This window comes from Macrobrachium rosenbergii, chromosome 52 (assembly GCF_040412425.1).
Source record: "Macrobrachium rosenbergii isolate ZJJX-2024 chromosome 52, ASM4041242v1, whole genome shotgun sequence".
Lineage (NCBI taxonomy): Eukaryota > Metazoa > Arthropoda > Malacostraca > Decapoda > Palaemonidae > Macrobrachium > Macrobrachium rosenbergii.
The window spans coordinates 33,762,398-33,786,507 of NC_089792.1; the positions used below are offsets into that span (position 1 = coordinate 33,762,398).

Consider the following 24,110-nt stretch of genomic DNA (forward strand, 5'->3'; position numbering starts at 1 on the left):
AATGTAATTACTGTACACTGGAACCTTATACACCAGTACAAAACAAACCCAAAGGAAGTAAATATCGTTTTGACCCAACCTTGACTCACTTCGACTCCCTCTTTGGGAGAGGAAGTTGGTCAGGGTTTCTAACCTTAGAAAGAGAATGGAGAATTTCAGCCCTAAAGTTAGAAAACTACCTATTAAACAGACATTCAACGACAGAAATGTCGTTTAGATACATAAGAGAAAATACGTGGCTTATAGAAGCCACAACAGAGAGTCATTCTGATTGTATGTCTGTAACAACAATAGATAATATGAATGTAAAAATTAAAAAACATGGGACTATGAACAGCATTCAGGGTACCATTGTGCTCCCTGAGAACAGTGACGAACCAATCGAAAAGAATATTCTCTTGGACTCTCTTGAAAAAAGATATCCCAGAGACCAAGATTGTGAGGTATATAATATACAGAGTAAACAAAAACATAAGAAAATGTTGAAAATCACGAGGGTCAAGATCTACCCCAAAAAATAAAAGTTTTAGGTCAAAACAGAGAAATAAGGCCGTATGTCCCAATGCAAGCCACTATGGTGTCAAAACTGTACTAAATATGGGCATGCAAAAAAATATTGTCGAAACGAACCTGTTTGTGCGTATTGTGGATCTGAAGAACATGCCACACAATGGAATTGCAGCGAACTAAAATGTATAAACTGTGGGCAGAATCATGATGCAAGACCCAAAGAATACATGTATTACATGTACAACATGGAATTGAAAATGCTGCAAGAAAGAACAGGAATGTCTATTAGAGAGGCTGAATTAGAATTGAAATTGAGAGGAATTCAGGATCCTGCTAAGAAACTTACATATGCCTTGACAAGAAGAACTAATAATGAATCAAAAATACATACAGATAGAAGTAACAAGCCAAAGGAAAATAAATCTCGAGAAGAAAATAATGCTTTACAGAAAAAAATAAAATGGTAAAGAATCAAGAAACAGGCGCAAAGGACATGGGTAACATTTTATCCAACTCTTTTGAAATGTTAATGCAAATACCACAAGATGATGATACTACAGAAGAAACAGAGGAAAGTCATGATGGAGTGGAAATTAAAGATTAAAAAAGGCCTTTGGAGAGAACACCACCCAAAACGAAAAAACCAACTATAATTAGAGCATCGTCGGTTAAACCAAAGACAAGGGATGTAAAGAAAGAACAAAAACAAACTAAGAATATACCTTTATCTCCTAAAATAGTAGTAAAACCTTTGGATACAAATGTCCAAAACACTGAAGTTAAAGATAACAATGATTATGTCAGGGAAGAAGAGATTACTCCATCACCAATAATTGGTAAAAGAGCAAATGAAACAAAGAATGTACATGAAAACACATGTGGATGTAATGGTTGTTTTGAAGAATTGTGCAATAATAACAAAAACTTAACGAAAGATGGTTTAACAAACATTATAAGAAATTTTATGAAATTTAGAAAAAAGAAACCACAGATTTGAGTACCCATGAAAAAGATTGCATGTGCGTTGAGCCCTTAGTATATTATAAAGAAAAACAAATGAATGTGGTGAGTAAGTTATTAGAAAAAGTGCAAGTTGATAATACAAAAAAGAGAGTAAAACTCGACCGTCATAGTAAAAAATTTTCAATAGCTATATCATACAATGGAACGTAAATGGTCTGCAGACCAGATTACACCTAGGAGAAATACAACGATTACTAAAAGAATACGAACCAGTGATATTGTTTACAACATGTCAACAAAACAGTATCAACAATAGGTAAATATACCTTAGCATCTACATCTAGAGAGGAAGACGGAAATTTAGGTACTGCTATAAATGTACATAACAAAGTATGTTATGACAGAGTACCTGTAAACTTTACTGATCTGCAAGTATCGAATAAAAAACGATAATTATGTAATTTATAACTTTTACAACCAACCTAATAAGAATTATGCCTTTGACAAACTTAAAGAATTACTTACAATCTCTCCTGCTTCTCTTTTATTGATTCCAAGACATCCCAAGGATATGACTCCATTCCTATTCCTTTTTCCTCTCTCCCTCCTACAAGGATGAGAGTGGTATGACATTTGAGATGATAATGCCAAGGAACCTACATTAATAGTAGGTGATTTTAATGCTCACAACCCGATGTGGGACTGCAATTGTACAGACTCAAATAGAGCAGGAAGTAAAATAGAAGAATTCATAGATTCATATGACATGTGCTGTATAAATGATAATGAAATCAGCACATATTTTTCTAAAACACATGGAACATTTTCCTCAGTTGACAGATTGAATTGGAATACAGTTGACGACTTGCATACAAGTGATCATCTCCCAATATTAATTTCACATTATTACAACATAATCCCACCAATCATGTCTCTCAGTATAACATTTATAAAACAGATTGGGAGGAATATGAAATCCACACTGGGAATATCCCACCATTTGAATATTTAAAAGACCATAATGAAACTAATAAATTTCTTGTTGATTTCATTAAAAATGCTGCTGATAAAGCAATACCAAAATCAAAATCTCATCCAGCAAAACACAAAGTCCCATGGTGGTCTGAAAAACTAACAGAATTAATAAAAATAAAACACAATGGAAGAAGATTAGATAATTTGAAGAGAAAGTTCAGTAAAATAAACAAAACATTACCGATATTAGAAGGAACTTTACAAAAAATGACTATATTATTATTAGAAATTGATACATTAAAACCTCTATATAACAAAATATCTGCAAATTTTAAAATTGAAGTAATTCAAGGAAGAATCATTTCATGGAGGAAATATGTATCAGATCTCTCTAATAATACTCCCATACAAAAAATATGGGAAAAATTCAGGAAAATAAATGGTGCCCATGTTAAACCACCCAGACATGCCATAGTAAAAGATGGGAAAAGAATACTTGATCCTAAAGAAATAAGTAATGTAACAGGAGATAATTTAGCAAAAGTAAGTAGTGACAAAAATTTAGATGAGCATTTCCACACAAATAGTATAGAATTAATAATAAATTTTTAGCTGTATTTTCTTGTGTTTAAACAATCAAAATAGGCAGTTCTAAGTGTTTTTAGAGGGTTTTTAAGTATTCACGGATTTTAGCTATTCGCAGGGGTGTGAGGTACGCATCCCTCGCGAATACGGGGGGTTTACTGTATATATAAAACTTTATTTTATTATAAAGATGTCATATATTGAGATCCTGAGATGAATAGTGACACTCCCGATGCCCTTTAAGTCCAAGTTCAGCCCCATTAGGAAGTGGGGGTGAGAAGGGGTGTGAAGGGGCTGACATGTAAAGATAACCGAAAACAACAGACATTAGTGTCTAATCCATAGTTTTCAAGCTCGCTGAGATGAATAATGACACTCCTGATACCCTTTAAGTCCAAGTTCAGGCCCCGATAGGAAGTGGGGATAAGAAGGGGTGGAAAGGGGGTAATATGGAGAAACCACTAAAAGAAATGGTTCTCTTACCTGTGTTTATGGCAGTAAAAGCTATAGAGGACACCCTTTACCAAGTCAATGGAAAATGGATCTCTGCTTCCATTTTGAATAAAACCCAAGTTGCTCACCAAATAGCCCCAGCCTTCTGTCCCTTCACTTTCAAAATAATTAATCATGGAGGCAGATTTTTAGAATTTTGTAGTGACCAGTCAACGGGAGACAATGGCAGAATTAAAGCCATTTGCCTCGATCATCCCAGTTTCGAAAAATTCCACCAAGGAATGGACAATGCTTCAACTCCCTTTTGAAAGGAAAACGCTCCCTTTAGATATAGCTACACAGTAGTGTGGGATCCCTATGAGAAGAATCTGAGAGGAGAAAGCCTCGGCAGAATTTCATGCTAGGATCCACCTCCTTAGTATTATAACCGCTACCACCTTGCTGGAAGTTGCCACCAAAAGGCTTCCAGAAGATTCCAGAACAGTTTTTGCTGTTGTGGCCAAAAGTCTTATGGGAACCCTGTGGGAAGCACTCTGTGACTTTCTAGAGTGGCTCATAAAAGCATGAATGGAAGCATTGGAGGGCTCCAACAAGTCACTTCCCAATGTGACTTCATTATTACAATCTAACTCCTTCTGTAAGGACCTGTTTTAGTAGTTTGTTTAGGCTCAACGAGCAAGCCCAGCAACAGAATTGTACAGTGTACGCTCTTCTGGGGAAGGGGGAATTCAGGAAACAAAAAACCCAAAACTGCCCATTACCCAACCCAAAAAAGGCCTGATATGATTAAAAAATCATTAGCTTTCAGTCACCTCCAAAAGTTTTCCTCAAAAACAGGTAGGTGGTCAGAAAGGACAACTCCCTACAAAGGGACAACAAACAACAACTACAACAGCAGCCAGGGCATCCTTTTCACAAGGTCCAAAAACTTCTTATAGAGGAAAAGGAAAAGCAGTGCCTGGATTGCATTTAAAGGGCAAAGGCAGAGGAAGAGGCAGATACCAATAGGAATTATAAGGGGCGGGGGGGGGGAGGTCGGCTTCGACGACACCACGGGTAATGGAAGTCTTGCCCTTGGGGACACAGCATTATTTTCAATGGGCTGGGGTGGAAATGGTCTCATCCCCTCCCCCTCCTTTAAAAGGGGTTCTTCCAAAAACCAGACCCCCCTCTGGAAGATTACGTGTAGAAGGCCCTGTTAAAGGGAGCCATAGAAAAACATGCGTACATTCGCCACCAAGCATGTCTTCTTCAGTGTCCCCAAAAAGGATTCCTCTGAAGAGTGATCCTTGACCTACGAACATTGAACAAGCACATTGTTTGCCAAAAGTTTTGGATGACTACCGTTGTGCAAGTACATTCACTCATTCCAAAAGGGACTTAGACAGTTTCTATAGATCTGAAAGATGCATACTGGCACGTCCCTATTGCCGTTCCCTTCCACCCCTTCTTAGGGTTCCAGACAGGGAAAGATACATACAGGTTTGAAGTCATGCCCTTTGGGCTAAACATTGCCCCAAGAATTTTTACAAAATTAGCAACGGTAGTTGTTCGAGAACTCAGACAAGAAAGAATACAAGTAATACCCTACCTAGACAATTGGTTAATCTGGAGGCCCACAAGAAAAGAGTGCTTGCATTTGTTATTGCTTCTTTTGCTAACCTAAATGCATTGTCTTGTTCACTTGTCCAAATTAACTGTTTTTTCTTTCCTTAAAAACACTGACATATGGGGCCTTAAAAACACTGACATATGGGGCTCATGATCTTAGCTAAGTTAGAAGTGAAATGGTGTTAGTAGTTTATGAGTTCCAAGAACTCTTGTACTGCTTTTACTGTTTTCAGTTTGGGGAACTCTGTTATTGCTCTTGTGTCCTAAAAAATCAACTGTTCCCTTTCCCCATTCGCACTGGTCTTCTCTCACTATTAACCCATTTTCTTTTAGTCTTTTTAACACTTCTCTCACGTGTTTGATATGCTACTTTAGGTTCGGGTTGAATATTAGTATATCGTCCACGTATACTACACAGAACGGGAGGTCCCCGAACATCTTGTCCATCAAGCTTTGGAATGTTGCCCCTGAGTTGCAGAGGCCGAAATAGCTGTAATTGAATGTGTAGGTGCCAGAGGGGATGATGACTGCCATCTTTTTGACATCCTCTTTTGCTGCTGGTACTTGAAAATAACCTTTCAGCAGGTCGATCTTGGTTAGTATTCTTGCTCCACTCATTCCGTTTGTTATGTCTGCTACATTAGGTAGCAGGGATCTGTCCGGCTGCATATTGACATTCAACCTTCGGTAATCTCCGCAGAGGCACCACGTTCCGTCTGCTTTTGGTACCATATGCAGTGGTGATGCCCATAGACTAGATCCTTTCTGGCACATTCCGGCTTCTTCCATTTCCTTGAAAACTTTCTTTGCATAGGAAAGTTTTCCCGGTGCCAACCCTCTGAATTTTGAGTGTATCAGGGGACCTTCTGTCTGCATGTGATGCTTTGTTCTGTGCTTTGCTGGTTTGTTGAGGTTGTGCCTGAGATCGTCCTTGAATACGTCCTCACGTTCCCACAACAGATCTCTCATTTCTGCTGGTGGGGGCTCTAGTGCGATGGGCAAACCTTGTGCTTCATCTTGTTTGAAGTCTTTATATGTCTGCTGGGCTGTTGAGGAGATGAATTCTTTGCGGGTCTCGTGACTAGTTCCTTTCAACGAGAAAGGAATCCTGGCTATGAGGTTATGAGCCATCAAGAAGTCTACTCCCAACAACGCCATTGTTACGTGTGCCGTTATGAAAGACCAGTCGTAGTCTTTTCCATTGAATTTGACTTTCATCCCCCACCTTCCTTACATGGTTAATGGGGCTCTGCTGGCGGTAGAGACCTGAAGGTGGGGGGGTGGGGCAGGGTTAAGTCGTTCTGCTGGTCTTGCTGGGATGAAATACCTGCAGGTTCCGGTATCCACCAAGAATTCCTTATTGGTTCTTTCATCTCTAATGAAGAAGCATGTCTCTGTCCATCTCTCATACCTGGAAGAAAGACAGCGGTGGGTAGGCACGATTTCTCTTACGAAGCAACCTGTCTACCCCCCAACTGGTATTAGTATGGTTTGGTTGCTTCTGTGACGTAGTGGGTGTTTTTTAAGAATATGCAGCCTTTGTTGCTCTTTCTTGGTTTCACCCCAAATCTCCAGTGGAAGAAACAGACTCCTGCCGGGTGTTCCTGTCTTCTTTGTGGTTGCTTTCCCTTGGCGAAACGCATCTTGGAGATGGGAAGCTGGTTCGTCATCATTGCTGCTTCCTTTGCTGTCAGGTGATTGTTCGACATGACGTGCTGCTGATGCTGGCTGTGCAGGGTCTGCTGCTCTAAGTGCTGTATGTACCTTGTTGACCATCACCAATAATTCTTCTATGGGCATGGTGGAGGCTTTCGGCATCGTGGCTACTGTCTGGAGGGGTAATTTAGTGAGGAGTACTTCCCTCACCAGGTCCAAGGATGACTTGGCTTCCCCGCCTCTGGATTGTAGGGTGATGAGTCGTCTCAGATGCTTATACACATACAATAGTCTCTCGTCGCCTATTGATGTCCCTATGTGGTTCAGGAACTTCTTCGCTCTCTGGGCAGGTGGCATGCTGAAGGATGACTTCAGGTGGTCCTTCAGGATGTCGTATGTTACTGGGGTGTCTAGTTCCTCGAGCCGTGCTGCTATTTATTCAAATATGTCGCCTGGCAGGAATTCAAGGATTGCGTCTACTTTCCGCGTCAATGAGGTGATCTTTGTGTGGAAAATCGTTTCTGCCCTGAAAAACCATGCTTCTAGGTTTGTGGGACATGAAGGACAGCAAATGGATGGAGGCAGCTGCCAGGTTCTCGCTGATGGCGTGGGGTTCTTTGGCATGATCGGTCATCTCTGCGTCGGCCTCTTTGGGTCGCTCTGGGGTCACTAGTGTTAGAGTGAGGTGTAAGCTGAAGCATAGGTCAGGTTACAACTGATTTATTCATCTAAAATTCACACAAGTCAAAAACCTTGCAGGCCATGATGCAGTCGTAACCTTTGACAGGTAAGGAAAAGGGATTAAGCATAGGCCTCTGTGTTTCTTCACAGAGTCAAACGTACAATTATCTAAATATAAAACATAAGGTTGTGGAATATATGTACATAGCTAAATGAATGGTGTTTTGATACTAGACTGGTAGGCTACATCAAGGAGGTAACTATAATAATGTCGGAAATATTCACCGAAAACATCGTCTCAGTAATTTGTGTTTACTCCTGACCTTGTGTCAACCACATGGGGCTTTCTCCGATGTGCGATGTGATTCATTGGCAGGTAGGCTGCATGGCTGAACACAGGTGCCTACAGTACTATAAGGTGTAATAATTAAGTCAAGGTTTTTCAAGTTTTTTAAACAGGAAAATACTTCTCCATTGTTCAATTGCATTATATAACATTGCTTCGGAATTAAGATTTGAAGTTCAGTTCTATATGTATAAACTTGCTTGATAATTTATTGAAAGGTTTACAGAAAAGATATGAACATTAAAGGTATATGTTTTACATATGATTCTACTCTCTAAATTCACCCAGTCCTAAACTATTTTATTTAATGCCATGTAGTTTTTAGTCTGCTTGCTCAGTGAATATTTAAGCTTAAATGTAGGATATAATGATGTTTGGTGACAGGTTTTTATACATAGTATCCAGAGAAATTTTACTAAGAATTTTTTTCTATTAAAACTTGCTGGGGTGAACTTTATATATACCTAATGTATGTCATAACACAGTGACTTTTGCAGGTTATGTTTCGCATCAACTTTTTGGTGGTTGTCTTGTGTCTGGTGATGAACAGACCATATCAGTTTTATTATTTTGTGCCCTTGATCTCCTTCTGGTATACTGTGATGCATGTGACACTGGTGCTGCCTCCTCGCATCACAAGACCAGCACATGCAAATTCTGAAGCATCTCCTTTCAACTACCTCTATAGTATTATCAAGTTTATTGGCTTAGGAGGCTTTATCACAGTTTTGTTTTTGTCAGAGGTGAGTGTTTTGGTTTTTTAAATATAATTTAGCTTCTTGTTCACTGAATAATCATTAAAATCCAACTCAAATTCACATCAAAATGTGCTCTGAGGGGATGGTGTTTTAGACCTCCCCTCCCTTAGATAATACTGTATGTTAATTTAAACGTTTACCCACCAACATACTCTTCAAAAATATGTATTTGCCCTGGAATGCCATACAATCTTCAGGTCTCCCATTAAAATATTTTGGTTATAAATATCAAATATCACCTCAGTCCTTGTAGTAGATCTGTTTGTAGTTTCATCTACTATAAAGAGCATGAAACAAAAATTGTAAACATTTCCTTCATTTCCAAAATTTCATAGATTTAACTAACCCATTACTTATAATTAGTCCATTTTTGTAGTAAATAAAATCCCTGACATTATGCTCTTGCTACAAGGAAGCTGCGTTAGTTAGTAACCTATGGTAAGCTAGATCTCCAGCAGCTAGCATCTTTATTCTCCATGTGTCAGTGACGCTGTTCACAGCTCCCTGGAATTCCCAGGTTTTTTATTGATTTTCTACGAGTAACTAATTCACCCAAATAATGTGAAGTATTCATTATATTTATTGGATCTTTTGCCTTTATTCCTCTACCAATTAGAGGGTTTCCCAATCATTGTTGATGGTAATTAGTGAAGTAGGATCACAGATTTAACTTGTGCTGGTTTCTCCTCTCCCCAGTGCTTTATTTTATTTTTGGATGGCGTAGTTGCTTGTTTCGTCCTCAAGGGGTTACCTTTCTTGGGTCTGTCAGAGCAACGTGGTGACCAAACTAATATTAAAGAACTCTCTTTTAGTCGGTCTCTTGGCCAGGTATTGTGTCATAATTTTAATATGTGATGGAGTGTGTAATGGACTCAAAGATAAGAGGGCGCTTTCCTTTATCTTACAATGAAGCTGTACCCAGTTATTTCCTTCATCAAACCTGCTAGAAGAGGAAGTAATTGTGCACATGCACAGTCCACCATATTGTTGACAAACAGACTGGCAAGAGACCAATGAAGCCATTACCCTGCATTGGTCGATTGAAAACGGATTCAATTCTCATCAGTGCTCTACAGTTCAGTAATTATGGACTTAAGGAAGCAAGTAAAGTGCTTAGTTTTAAGTCCCAGTTAAATTTTTAGTTTTAAACTTTTGTAATTCGTAGGTAATTTGTGTGTGAAAGCCGAAAAACCAACTTTTCTTGTTAAACTCATAGCCAGCGTTAAGTCGTAACTGCAGATTGTTAGTTGTGAAAAGTGCATATTGTTTTCTAAAAAAATTGTCATTTCAATTAGATGTTTTATCTAAAAGAAAAGTTCCACAATTTAACATTAAAATAGAAAATCTTTTCAGATTATACAATGTCTACAATAATCTAGGCAGTAGCCTAGATCAGATTAAGTTTAGACTAGATAAATAGTAAATTTTGTCTGTAGACTTTGACCTAGGATTACATATCCTTAAGTGTGAACTAAATAACCTGGATTAGGTATTAAAATAAATTAGAGTAAGTAAGAACCTTGTGAGAAATATCCTATTATGGGCCTAATGCAGTAGTTTAGACCACAAGTTAAGTTAACCCTTAAACGCCTATTGGACGTATCACACGTCGACTAAAATTGTCTGTTGGGTGCCGAGTGGACGCGTGCCGCACGTCGACTACAAAAATTTCAACCTTCGGCCTACTTTGACTCGACCGAAATGGTCGAAAAAATGCAATTGTAAGCTAAAACTCTTACATTCTAGTAATATTCAATCATGTACCTTCATTTTGCAACAAATTGGAAGTCTCTAGCACAATATTTCGATTTATGGTGAATTTTTGAAAAAAAAAACTTTTTCTACGCCGGCGGTAACTCACGAAAATTTCATAAATTCTTTCGTCATTTTGTCGTAATTTTTGCACTGTTCTATATTAGCCGTTACATAAAGTTTTATATATGAAAATGTGCACAATTTCATGTACAATACAGCAAAATACAACCCATGGTTGTAGCTTTTATCAGTTTGGAAATATTTTCATATAAACCACTATAACTGCCAAAATTTCAACCTTGGTCAACTTTGACTCGACTGAAATGGTAAAAAACGCAATTTTAAGCTAAAACTCTTATGATCTAGTAATATTCAATCATTTACCTTCATTTTGCAACCAATTGGAAGTCTCTAGCACAATATTTCGATTTATGGTGAATTTTTGAAAAACTTTTCCTTACGTCCACGCCAGAAATTCTTTCATCACGTTGTCGTAATGTTTGCACTGTTTTATATTAGTCGTTACATAAAGTTTTATATATGGAAATGTGCGCAATTTCATGTAGAATACAACGGAAAATAACTCATGGTTGTAGCTTTTTTATCAGTTTGAAATATTTCCATATAAATCACGATAACTGCCAAAATTTCAAGCTTCGGTCAACTTTAACTCAACCGAAATGGTAAAAACGCAATTATAAGCTAAAACTCTTACATTCTAGTAACATTCAATCATGTACCTTCATTTTGCAACAAACTGGAAGTCTCTAGCACAATATTTTGATTTATGGTGAATTTCTGAAAAAAAAATTTTTTTCCTTACGTCTGCACGCGGTAACTCGGCCGAACATCTCAGAAATTCTTTCGTCATGTTGTCGTAATGTTTGCATCGTTTTACATTAGTCGTTACATAAACTTTTATATATGAAAATGTGTGCAATTTCATGTAGAATACAACAGAAAATAGCTCATGGTTGTAGCTTTTATCAGTTTTGAAATATTTTCACATAAATCACGATAACTGCCAAAATTTCAAGCTTCGGTCAACTTTAACTCGACCGAAATGGTCAAAAAACACAATTGTAAGCTAAAACTCTTACATTCTAGTAATATTCAATCGTTTAACTTCATTTTGCAATAAATTGGAAGTCTCTAGCACAATATTTCGATTTATGGTGAATTTTTTAAAAACATCTTCCTTACGTCTCTTGTGAGTAACTCGCCGAACATCTCAGAAATTCTTTCGTCTCGTTGTCGTAATATTTGCATCGCTTTATATTAGTCGTTACATAAAGTTTTATATATGAAAATTTGCGCAATTTCATGTACAATACAACAAAAAATAACTCATGGTTGTAGCTTTTATCAGTTTTGAAATATTTCCATATAAATCACGATAAATAGAAAAAATTCGACTTTCGGTCAACTTTAACTCGACCGAAATGGTCGAAAACTGCGATTTTAAGCTAAAACACTTACAGTCTAGTAATATTCAATCAATTAGCTTCATTTTTCAACAAACGGGAAGTCTCTAGCACAATATTTCGATTTATGGTGAATTTTTGAAAAAACATTTTTTTACGTCCGCTCATTACGAATTCATGCATCATTTTGTGATAATATTTTCTCTGTGTTGCTTTGATCGTTTTAAAATTTGTTATATACCAAAATCATCGCAATTTAGTGTACAATACAACTAAAAAAAATTAACTCATTAGCTTTAACCGTTTTGCTTACAGCGCAATTTGTATACAATTATATACAAGTTTTTTTTTCGCTGTCATATATTCCAATATTTATGTATGATAATGATATTTTTTTTATTTCTGATGGTTGCATACTAAACTTCAGGCAATGACAAAAAAAATGAGCCAAAAATGACTCTTAATCTTAAAAACTAAGCGTGCTGTGATTTTTTGAAAAAAAATTTTTTTCCGCTCCGGCGCTAACTCTCCAAACGCCGCCGGCATACGGGAGACGTTTTTGTAAATAGGGCTTCAGCGTTAAAGGGTTAAGTATATCTTAGTTTAACCAGACCACTGAGCTGATTAACAGCTCTCCTAGGGCTGGCCCGAAGGATTAGATTTATTTTACGTGGCTAAGAATCAACTGGCTACCTAGCAACGGGACCTACAGCTTATTGTGGAATCCGAACCACATTATGTCTCCCTCAATTGAGGCAAAGGATTACCCTCAAAGCAAGCCCGAGCCGTAGCCAGAGCGACTTTGTTAATGCAGGGAGTGGACAACTTATCACCTAATGAAAATATAGTGTAGTTGCCCTTGAATGGAGTTAGCTTAGTATTCTCTGCCTGCCACTCCGTAAGAGTGCGCAGGAGAGTAGACTGAGCCTGGTCCCTCGGAAAGATCACTGTCTCTTTAGGGACCTTGTCTGAGCGTACCCAGGCTTCCTCCGTCAGCCTAACGAAGCCTGGGTAAGGGGGCAGGAGATCGGGAGGGAAGAACTCCAACTCCTTCAGACGTCTCGTGCCAAGACCCTCGATTGTCAGAGTGTCTTCGTGCCGAATGGCACGAAGAGCAAAACGCCATGGGTTCCCGACATCGAAGGGAGGGAGATCAGCCGTATCCGGAATCTCATACTGTTGGTCGGCCCCACCGGAGCGAGCCATACCCGCCAGTATGGTATCGTGGCTGTGAAGCTTCTCCGAGATTTTGGAGAGCTTCGACTCTACCTCCGCCGAGAACCTCTCGAGTAAAGAGTTGGCAAACGCCTCAGGGTCAAAGGCAGGCTGGCGAGAAGGGCTTGGTTGTGGTGCCCTCTTACCGCGCTTTGCCCGAGGTTCCTGGTTTGCTCCCGGAGGCTACAGGTACAGAAACCTTAGCCTTCGACGGGGAAAGGAGATGCTTTTCTGGAAGACGAGGACTTGAAGCCCTTCGCCTTCCATGAAGTCTTCAGCTTCAACTTGGGGACAGCTGATGGAGCCCTGTCACCCAAGATGGAAGACTTACCAAATCCTGTAAAGGAAGATGCAGAGGATGATGGGGAATCAAAGAGGGCACCCGCCCCGCAACCTCACTTACCTCGCTACCTACCACTTGGTCCGGCTCCGTATTCATTGGCTCCAGGTCCAAGTCCAAGGCGGCGGCGTCCTCCAAAACTTTCGCGTACAAGATGTCTTCTTGGGGTGGCTGGGTCGCGTCCCCGGATCTGCTGAATGATGGGGTGGCCAACTCCGCTGGGACGGCAGCAGCAACCCGGGCGCGGGGTAAAGCAGGTCTCGCAGGCTTGCCTCGGGGACGTAAGGCTTCCCCGACGGTACGTTCCTTCCGAAACCAGCCACCCAGGCGCGGAGAGATTCCAGAGATGTTTTCTTAGAGGACTCGTCCACCTGAAAGAGAGCAGGCAATCAGGAATAACATACTGTAATATAAAAGCAATGATTACATTATGAGCACTTATTAGACTGAAGAAACGTGGGGAACGAGAGGCGATATCTTACCGACTCGTCCTGGATGCTACTGCATAAGGCAAAGCAGACCTCACAGCCATCAGGGTGCCAAACGATGAGATCGTCCAGCCGGACCGCACAACCAGCGTGGGTCCGGCACACCACGTGCCCGTAGAGTTGCTGGAGGGAAGCGGTGCACCCTGGCTCCTCACAACGCACAGTCTGTAAGTGTAAAAGTACATGAACCTACCACTCTAAGAAACCTAAAGTAGGTAGGCCCGGGTATTTCAACCTACTACCGGAGGACTCCGGCGCGGAAGAAAAACCCTCGTCAGAGACGGGTCCACCAAACGATAAATTAAACAGAGCGGTAAGCAAGCTGCATCCCGACCACCGGAATACTCTGGCAGAACGAGAGAGCTGAGTCAACAGGGCCCTACCACAAGGGATGCCAGCAATAAAGACGGCAGAACCCCAGGGCAGGACACCGGACCCCCAAAATAAAATAATAAAATAATAATAATATGTGTAATGGCGGAGTGAGAAGCTCGCTCCGCCAGTGGATATACATATAGAATACAAGAGATGGTAACGGGACTGGTAACCAGGTAATGAAACGTACATTCCGGAGACCGGAGACACCTCCCCGGAGAGCCCAAACCTCCCCGCTAGAGAAACAATAGGAGGGTGAGGCTACCAACATCACAAGGCCATATATAATAAGGGCCGGAGTAGGCGCCAATCAACCCAACTAAGGCAAACTCAAACGGAAAGAGGTCGAGAACGAAAATAAGAATGTTCAAAACCCGCTCGATCCTAGGAGAGCAGGTTAACAAAACATCAAGACAAGCGCAGCGCCACCGGGGACTTGCTCTGGGAGGGAACGAATCTCTCCACCAGGGAAAGCCCCCAACTCGGAGAAAACGCCAGCTAGCGTCACCCGCACGAGAATAGGCAAGAGCTGGCCTGGGATGGGGAGGGGGAGGGAAGGGTTGGTGGGGCAGGGATGGGGAGTAGGCTAAGTCAAGCGAAAACAGGAGACAAGGGAAGATGCTTCACCCGCTCAACTGCAATCACGCGCCACGCCAAGTAAATTAATACTAGCCGTGGCAGGACAAGCCTACCCCAAAAGAGAGGAGAAGGGGATAGCGACCAAGGCCTCAACACACCGACTCCACCCTAGTCATAGCCTAGGTCAGCACCCGTGCCTAGGCATAGCCTAGGCTAACAGGGAGGGACAAGGGAAGGGCGGGGGAGGAAATAACAGGGAGAGAAATTTTTGTGCCGAAATCCAACCAGGGCCGAAAGAAAAAAGGGAGGGAGAATGCCATAACAGCATAGAGGAGACACACCCATCGAAACTCTACCCCTCCGTGGAGAAGGGGGAGGACAATGCGGTCTCACTCTACCACCCAAACAACGGCCCATGGAAGAAACAGCAACAGAAACTCCCTCAACCTGAGGGTCCACCCCACGCCTAACCTACGAGGAGAGCGGGAGACCAAGGAAGCAAAATACGAGCCTAACTGGACATGGACAGGCAAGGGGAGGGCCCCACACAACAAAATACCAGATAAATCACCATCACAAAATATACATAACCCAGGAATATTTGTGCTTGTGCAAGGCGCATAGCCTAACCTAGAGGAGCGACCAGATAAACAATAAATCTAAGCTGACGCACCCCGCATGTAATTCAAGGCAACAAAACACGTACAGCACCAGCACGACACAATAAAAGGATAAATAAGCTAAAACTGTCATGGGAACACATCCCGGAGGAAGAATCCTAAGCGCGAAATGACGGGAACCCTAATAGAGGAAACCCGACATGTGGATCAGTAAAACATTATAAGAAACACCGATATAACCCGCCCAGGAAACACCACCAGGATGAGTTCCAGGCGGAATAATGATAAGTAATATAACAACAAGGAGAAAGCCCAAACAGAACAAGCTGGATGGGTGAATCTCGCGGTCGACATGGCTGGCTAGGGGACGCCACGGCGTCATAACAACAATCACATATAATATGAAAATACGGACTGATCCAGCCACACTTATCATAAAAATCCCACAATAAGATGGTACTTAACTTGGAGATGGTAAAGTTGCTGGAAGACATGCGAGCAAAAGGCAAAAATCGTCCAAAGACAAAAGCACAAAATCCTGGGGTACGAAAAATCACGTGCTAGAAAACGGAATGAGTGTAGATGGCGCTGGAGTCGCCGGCCTGGCGGGCGGATGAGCGTAGGGGCTGGAACGGCTCACTACTCTTTCCGGGGGGGTTTTGACATGGGGATGTCTTTCGAGTGTGGCTCTGTGGTTGTGATCCTTTCATTCACCCTTGGTTATACCGACGTCTCCATTATGGAAGACGCTCGATCTGGGGGTAGTAACTCCAGCATTCCTGAAAGCTCTTTTTTCTCTGGTATACCTAGCAATATTTTACCTAGAAATTCGTGTTAGTATGGAATTTCACCGGCTGACACGGGGCTGGACTCAGAAATGCTACTATTGATCCTTTGAACACAATGTTTTTAGAATCAGATAAGAGAGAATCTACTCTCCGTCAGTATGATTCGGCAGTAAGAAAACATGCCAACTTTCTAAAAGAATCAGACGTTCATACAATGACTATGAATCTCACAATCTCATTTTTTAAGGCCCTTTTTGATAAAGGCCTAGCTGCTAGTACTATTACTACGACTAAATCCGCCTTAAAGAAAATATTTCAATTGGGATTTAACATTAACTTAACAGATTCGTATTTTTCCTCTATTCCTAAAGCTTGTGCTCGTCTTAGACCAACAACCCATCCTAAAACGGTTTCTTGGTTTTTAAATGACGTACTAAGATTAGCTTCAGACACTAACAATGAATCTTGCTCTTATTTGACTCTTCTTAGGAAGACGCTGTTTTTAATTAGCCTGGCTTCAGGAGCTAGAATCTCTGAACTTTCAGCTCTTTCTAGAGAGTCGAATCATGTGGATTTCCTCCCGTCAGGAGAGGTTCTACTTTCTCCGGACCAAACCTTTTTAGCCAAGAACGAAGATCCTCAAAATAGATGGTCTCCCTGGAAGATCATACCTCTTCCGGAAGATCCTTCCTTATGTCCGGTAGTTACCTTAAAAGCTTACCTTGAAAGGACTTCTCAAAGATCTTCAGGTCCCCTTTTTGTTAGAGAGAATGGTGGAACCATCTCCTTGAATGGTATTAGACAACAAATTCTTTATTTTATTAAGCAAGCCAACCCGGATTCAATTCCCCAGGTCCTTGATATCCGTGCTGTAGCCACCTCAGTTAATTACTTTCAACATATGAATTTTGATGAAATTAAGAAATATACGGGCTGGAAATCTCCAAGAGTTTTTAAACGTCACTACCTTAAGTCCTTAGAGGCTCTTAAATTTTCTACTGTCGCTGCAGGGAACATTATTTCTCCAGAGTCAGCTTAATATTATGTTATTTAAGTTGTAATTTGTGATTTAGTTTGCTTGCCCTACCTATTGGTATACCTCTCACCTACCTGCCTCGCTTGTATTCCCTGCCTTTCTACCTTGTTGACTGGGTTTGGGTTGCTTCACAAACCACTCCTGTCTTTGTACTTACCATCCTTGTTCAATTTTTCACCACTATTTGTTAATTTAGCTGATGGTTTTTTAGTCACATTGTTAAGCAATATCTTAAGCTTCATTGTTTAGTATACTTTACTTAACATATACAGTTTTAAATAATATGTTATATTATTTGGATAAGTAAAAAGCATATTCAAAAATAATTTTATTTTCCTCAGTAAAATTTTTAATTTTGAAATTTGACCTTTTATATTTAACAAGCTTTTATATGGCCAATTCTCTGCTACTATTTCACTGGGCGACACAGGTCGATCCCAGAAAAGGGATTTTGACAAAGGAAAAATCTGTTTCTGGATGAAGACCTGTGTCGCCCAGTGAACCCTTCCCTCCTTTTTTCCCACCCTAGGCTGGCCAAAGCTTGGGTGCTATTTCAGGATGATGGTTCTGGGTAGAAGTAGTAGTAGCGAGCGGAGAAAGACCGCTGTAACGGCACCCCTTAGGTAGAGGGGTTTTGGGAGAGGAGAGACCTATTGGGGTTAAGCATCTGTGGTAGTGGCTTCCACTCGCTCCTAGATGACATACCGACATCCTATGAGGATGATCGATCCAGAGGTAGTAACTCTGGCATTCTATATAGTTGTATAGCTTTTTTCTCTGGTATATCTAGCAATATTTATACCTAGAAATGTGTGCTATATGGGACATTTCACTGGGCGACACAGGTCTTCACCCAGAAACAGATTTTTCCTTTGTCAAAATCCCCTTTTCTGGATTTCCGTCTACTTTCTGGAGCCACCCACTAAATTCCTCATCCAAAAGCCAAACATCCCGGAAAGTACGCTTGGAGACATTTTAACTGCAAAGTGTTGATGAAATTATTGTAATCTCTTTATATTATTCTGTGTGTGCATAAATAGATAAAAATGTGTTCATGTGCATAAGAAGGTAGACGGAAAAAGATTCATAAAGAATTTTTTTAGTTTTTTTTTATAAAACTAAACAATAAAGACTTCTTCCTTGATCAGGGGCTCCAAAGTTCATCATTATCGACCAACAAGTAATAATGAAAGTCATTTATTAGTAGTTGGGTTGAAAGGGGGTTTGAGCACCCCAAACAATCCAAGAACGTTGTAATTCATAAGTGGTAGTTAAGCTATTCCTTTCCTTTCCAATACTTGTTTGAATTAATGAGGGAAGTGAGCATTGCAAGAAGATTTTGACACTGACAGTTGAAATTTGACTCTTGTAGGAATTATACCACATTTTTGTTCCTTTCGGGTGTTCATTCACCCCACAGTAGTAATATAGGTACTCTTTCATTTTTCTATTTTTTTTTTTTCTCTATAAAAACAGGTCAAAAAAGGCTTTAATTGAAATCAGACAGTCCATATGAGAGTTGAAGAGTATATTGTAAGATATATATCAATATATTTGGAAAAACAATTGTTTGCCATAGCAAGTTGCATTGGGGTGTCTAGACACCCTGGAATATGAACAGTGATGTTTTTCCCTGGAGGAGTAACGTAGGGTTAAGCAGGTTATGGAAGGCCCTGTTTTTGTAACTAGTCCTATGCTAGTTGCAACAGTGTGCGAGACGAGAAGCTGTATGATCCTTCGATGATGGGGTGCAAATTTTGAAGACCATAAAGGCTATGCGCCCCCACCATTGAAGTTAGCGATCGGGAAAAAAATAAGTTATTAACATGGAGCTGTTTTGAAAAAATGTTGCAAAAATCATTTTTGCAAAAGTAAATTTCAATGCAAGTAATAACACCAATAGCCTATATGATGTGATTCTTACCAATGGGAAAATGCCCAAACTTCAAAAATCGTACATGTGTTATCTGTTGTCCACAGACAGACTGACTGAACCGACTCTCAGTCCTGAAGTCCCGGACGAGCACAGGTGACGAGACAATTTCAGGTCAGAAGATTGCGGAAAAAATTTCCTCAACTAAATCTCAAAATATTTACGCTAATAACAGCTCGTATGTAAGTTTAACTGTATAAATTTATATGTATGGCCATTACACTTTTAAACCAATCCTTGTTTTATTCCATAATCACTTTTTAATGGCTTAATTATGATATAACAAAAATCAATCATTCAAGTGTTTCTATATATATATATATATAATATATATATATATATATATATATATATATATATATATATATATATATATATATATATATATATATATATATATATATATATATATATATATATATATATATATAAAATGCATATTTGTTACTGGACCAGCTGCAAAAGTGCAATGGGGGCTATAAAATGGCTGCCAGTAAAACAAAACAAACACCATGAGTGAACATAGAGAATGAAGGAGCAAACATAAAATACTAAATTAAATTACTCTGCTTCAGAGAGTAATTACACAGTGAACAATAAACAATTTAACAGCAAATGGTAACAAAAAAGCTCACAAAATAGTTATAAAACTAACACGTGTAAGGCAATCAATGAATCGCAATTATAAATATTTGACAGTGCCATAGAGATTTAAAATCCTATGTTTCGTCACACGTGGTGTACAGGTGAGAGATGCAAGCTGAGATTGTCCTACATCACACATGATAAAAGCAGCTCTCTGAAAGAGAGAGGGTTGAATTAAACATAGAACTGGCTTGCACTAATGCCCTAACAGTATACAATTGAGCTATCCCAGTTTACTGAAATATTATGCCTGATGCCAATCAAAATTCACTTAGATCACACTCTTCCTAATCTGGAATTAAACTAAGTAAGCGAAATGGTGTGTGTCTCTGGCATTTGGAATTAAACTAAGCATGCAAAATGATGAGTGGCTTTGCATAGAAGAATTTGTATGGGGTCCCAGGTGCGACATAGAATGGCAAAAGGGAGAGAGACTCCATGGAGGACTTGGGAAGGTTTCTAGATAAAAGTTAAGAAAGTAAGATATAGTTGAAGGAAAGTTGCCTGGCAAAGTCCTGTGCACTGATTAGACTTACCTTGGGATACCCTGAAAATGCACTACAATGAGTTTGGGCCCGAAAGTAAGTTCACTTGGCACGGGGTCACCTTTCTGTGGGAGGAGTGCTGACAAGATGTGTGCTCCTTCTAGGATGTTTTGTCAGCCAGTAGGGTGAGCTTCAGGCACGCAGGTCACACCTGGGTCAGGGCATAGGCATGCAAAATGACGGCTGGCTGCGCTGGCGGATTTCCCTCCGGTTGGGCCTAAAAAGTACCAGAAAACATACAATGACAGACAGATAGGCTATGGGAGGGTCTGATGAGAGAGAGAAAAGCTGGTTTAGATGCCATACCACTCCATATGCATGGGGCGGCCATCTTATGTGATTATAGGGACCTGTTGGTTAGTGTCCCTAGTGTCCCCTAGAATGTATATATATATATATATATATATATATATATATATATATATATATATATATATATATATATATATATATATATATATATTCATGAAGCTACAAATGTTGTTTAATATCAAAATCACGCTACTTCAGGAATATCCCGATGGGGAATTATCATTAAAGGGGAATTTATAAGTGATGAATGGATCACTACTGCTGGGTCTTGATCCCTTGACACAATTACCTTCCAACAACTCACGGTGTGATAAAATATATATATATATATATATATATATATATATATATATATATATATATATATATATATATATACAGGCAGTCCCCAGTTTACGATGGGGGTTCCGTTCTTACGCCGTGTCGTAAGCCAAAAATCGTCGTAACCGAAAAATCTTTGAAAATCATCAAAAATCCTAAGAAAACCTGACTTTTAATGCTGTGGTTGTATTGAAAACAATGTAAACTGCATTTTTATTGAGTTTTTCATAAAAAATCCCTCCAAATTTTTATTATTCTGCCGTTTTGGAGCCATATTTCTTCTGTCGGATCGGAGTATGACGCATCGTAACCCTGGAACATGCGTCGTAAACCGGGAAATAATTTCTGATGAATATATCTGAAAAGCGTCGTAACCTCGGAACGTCGTAAGCCGGACCCGTCGTAAACCGGGGACTGCCTGTATATATATATATATATATGGAAATAGAAACATGGAGCTTGTTTCACAGAAAGAAATTTCTAACTCACCATGGTACCGAACCCTGGTCTTTTGAGGGAGAGTGCAGGGCATTAGCAGTTCAGACGCAAAGGTCATAAAAGGAGTCGGAATCTAAGTACTATGTACCTGAGGTTTTTCCCAGGCAGGCGACTAGGGCTCAACATACTGGCGAATTGTACCCAACTCCCCGACCCATCAGTGCTTGAATTGCTAACACTTCATTCGAGTTACCCTGTTCACGTTGAGGTGTGATGGAAATGAACACATGGAAATGTGTTTCACAGAAATAAATTTCTGACATATATATATATATATATATATATATATATATATATATATATATATATATATATATATATATATATATATATATATATATATATATATATATATATATATATATATATATACATATATACATATATATATATGTAATATATACATACATACATACATTCATAAATTTATCAGCCTCATCTGCAAAGATTAAATGCTAGAAAGGTGACTGAAATGCAACATTTTGATTAATTGAATTCTATTACAGGTGTTCTTCGAGAAAATTTTTGTGATGAAGCCTTGGAAAGCCTTGTTCGTTACTACAGATGATGACATTCACGAATGGTGGTTTCGTTGGCAACTGGATAGATACAGGTAACGATCATCATGTGTTTTATCTCTTCTGTTTCCAAACAACTTATTGGAGTAGTACCAACATAAAATGTTGTTCTAATATTTGCTTGTTAGGAATGATTCCTTTCATTATATTACTGTTCTTAAATTGTCTCCAAAACTGATAATTTCATAAAATTAAAACGCTGTAGGGGTATGTAATATTAAGTTAATGATTTTGTTTTGTGCTGTAAATTTTTATGGTTGTCATCAGCAAGAACATGTATTGTATGAGATCAACCATCCTCTTTGGATGTTGAGAACCATTGCCAAAGTAAATAAGGGGAGATAATGCTTCGTAACGTTGCAGTCTGGATAAGTTAACAGTAATATAATTGGAGAGTTTGATAAACAATTAATAAAGAATTATTAGAACACGACTTTTACTGGGGAAATTCGTCATTCACTAAGCTTTTTATTTTGTGTCAGTCATATTATATCTTAACGAGTTAGTGATAGGTGCTATGTCGCTCATTTCTAGTTCACCTTGTAATCTAATATTTTTTGTATAATAATTTTTCACTATTGAAAATCCTTACCATGGATTAAAATAGTTAACTGATTTTCATGTATTTCAGTTAATGTAAACTTTGCTTATTCCATGACTTTTAATTAATGCTGATGGTTATATCCATATACATATATGAATGTTTATTGAATATTCATTCTTTTGTTAGGAGGATGTTTCTTTTCCTTTTGAAGTGTGGCATTTATGCTTTTCATCCAAGAAACATCAGTTGTCTACTAGATAATCTTGTTCATACGAATGACAAAGCTCTTGCTTTAATTTATATTTGATAATGAGAGAACCGTCAGTTGCCAGAAGAGCCTCGTCTCTTGTGCTAAGAACGTTCGCCTCTTCCCTGTCCCATCCCACGACCTGAGCCAATTGGGAGTATTTGATCAAGAATGTTGTCATGTGAGATGTAATGGGTTGAACTCAGTACTGTGTAGTGACTGTAATAGATGGTGTCGCAAGAGATGCTTGGGATGGAAAGATATGAGTGGACTAAGAGATTTTGTGATGTCTGAAATGAACAAGAAGAGAAACTGAAAAGAGGAGAGTTGGAGCCTCATATTGTGGTGAATTTTACCTCGAGGATACACTGGACTCTGAGGTAGGTACTGAGAGGGCAGTTATGAAAAAATGGTATCGTATCAGTAAGCTTAGGTAAGCTTAGCAAAGGTCGTACTGTTTTATGCAGCAGACATATGAGCATTTACAAAGATAATTTGGGAGATTTTCAAGAGGTGTGTTCTTGGCTGGAGTGCTGTATTCTTGTACAAATGTGGCCGTTACTGAGGGATGTAGTGTTCAGCTGCTGGGAAGGTTTGGCTATGTGGGGAGAGGGGCCGAAGAAAGTTAATTAGAATAGTTCTGGAAATGGATGTAGCATGATGAAGACCAGTAGGGAGGACCAGAAAATTTTAAAAGAAAGGCCATAGATGAAGAACTAAGCCACGTGGGAATCCAGCAGAAAGTGCACAAGACAGAAAATAGCAGGAGAGTTTACATTTGTTTCTTTCCCCACAGAGGGCAAATCTACCATAAGAATTGAGGTGATTGTGCTCCCAGTTTTGAAATGATATGCCAGAATGCAGTTATGCTCTTAATTTTTGTTGATGAAAGGAATGATTGAGTGCTTTTGCATGTCGATGTAACTCAACTGATTGATTACCTGGTTTTTATGGAAAGTTTTGTTGTCTCTATAATCCATTGTTGCATTTTTTAGAGGTCTTTAAAATTATTTTACAGTTTCAAATAATTTTTTCTTTGGTATATTTTGTTTTTTGTGGTGCTGTTAAAAAAAGCTGTGGAATTGGTACATTTTTTTGTGGTGCTGTTAAAAAAAGCTGTTGGAAGAAATTGTTTTACTATTGGTAAAAAATGATATCCTATCCGAAAAATGAGCAAAGATCGTACCTTATCAGTCATTAGGCCAATGCAAGGCTTGTATGTCCAAGAACGAGAACTGTGATAAGTGCTATTTCAATTTATTCCCTGTCTTTGAAGTTACTTTTTTGTTTTTCTGTATATGGTAAAGCAAAATACTCATAGTTTACTGT

General features: G+C 39.2%; 1 protein-coding gene across 1 annotated transcript in view; it reads left to right on the forward strand.

Moving 5' to 3' along the window:
* LOC136833798 (N-acetylneuraminate 9-O-acetyltransferase) overlaps positions 1-24,110 on the forward strand; it is a 263,251-nt gene that overhangs the window by 180,302 nt on the left and 58,839 nt on the right. The window contains exons 11-12 of the mRNA XM_067096057.1: positions 8,278-8,523; positions 21,919-22,025. Coding sequence (XP_066952158.1) covers positions 8,278-8,523; positions 21,919-22,025 — 353 coding nt within the window. The remainder of the gene's footprint in view (positions 1-8,277; positions 8,524-21,918; positions 22,026-24,110) is intronic.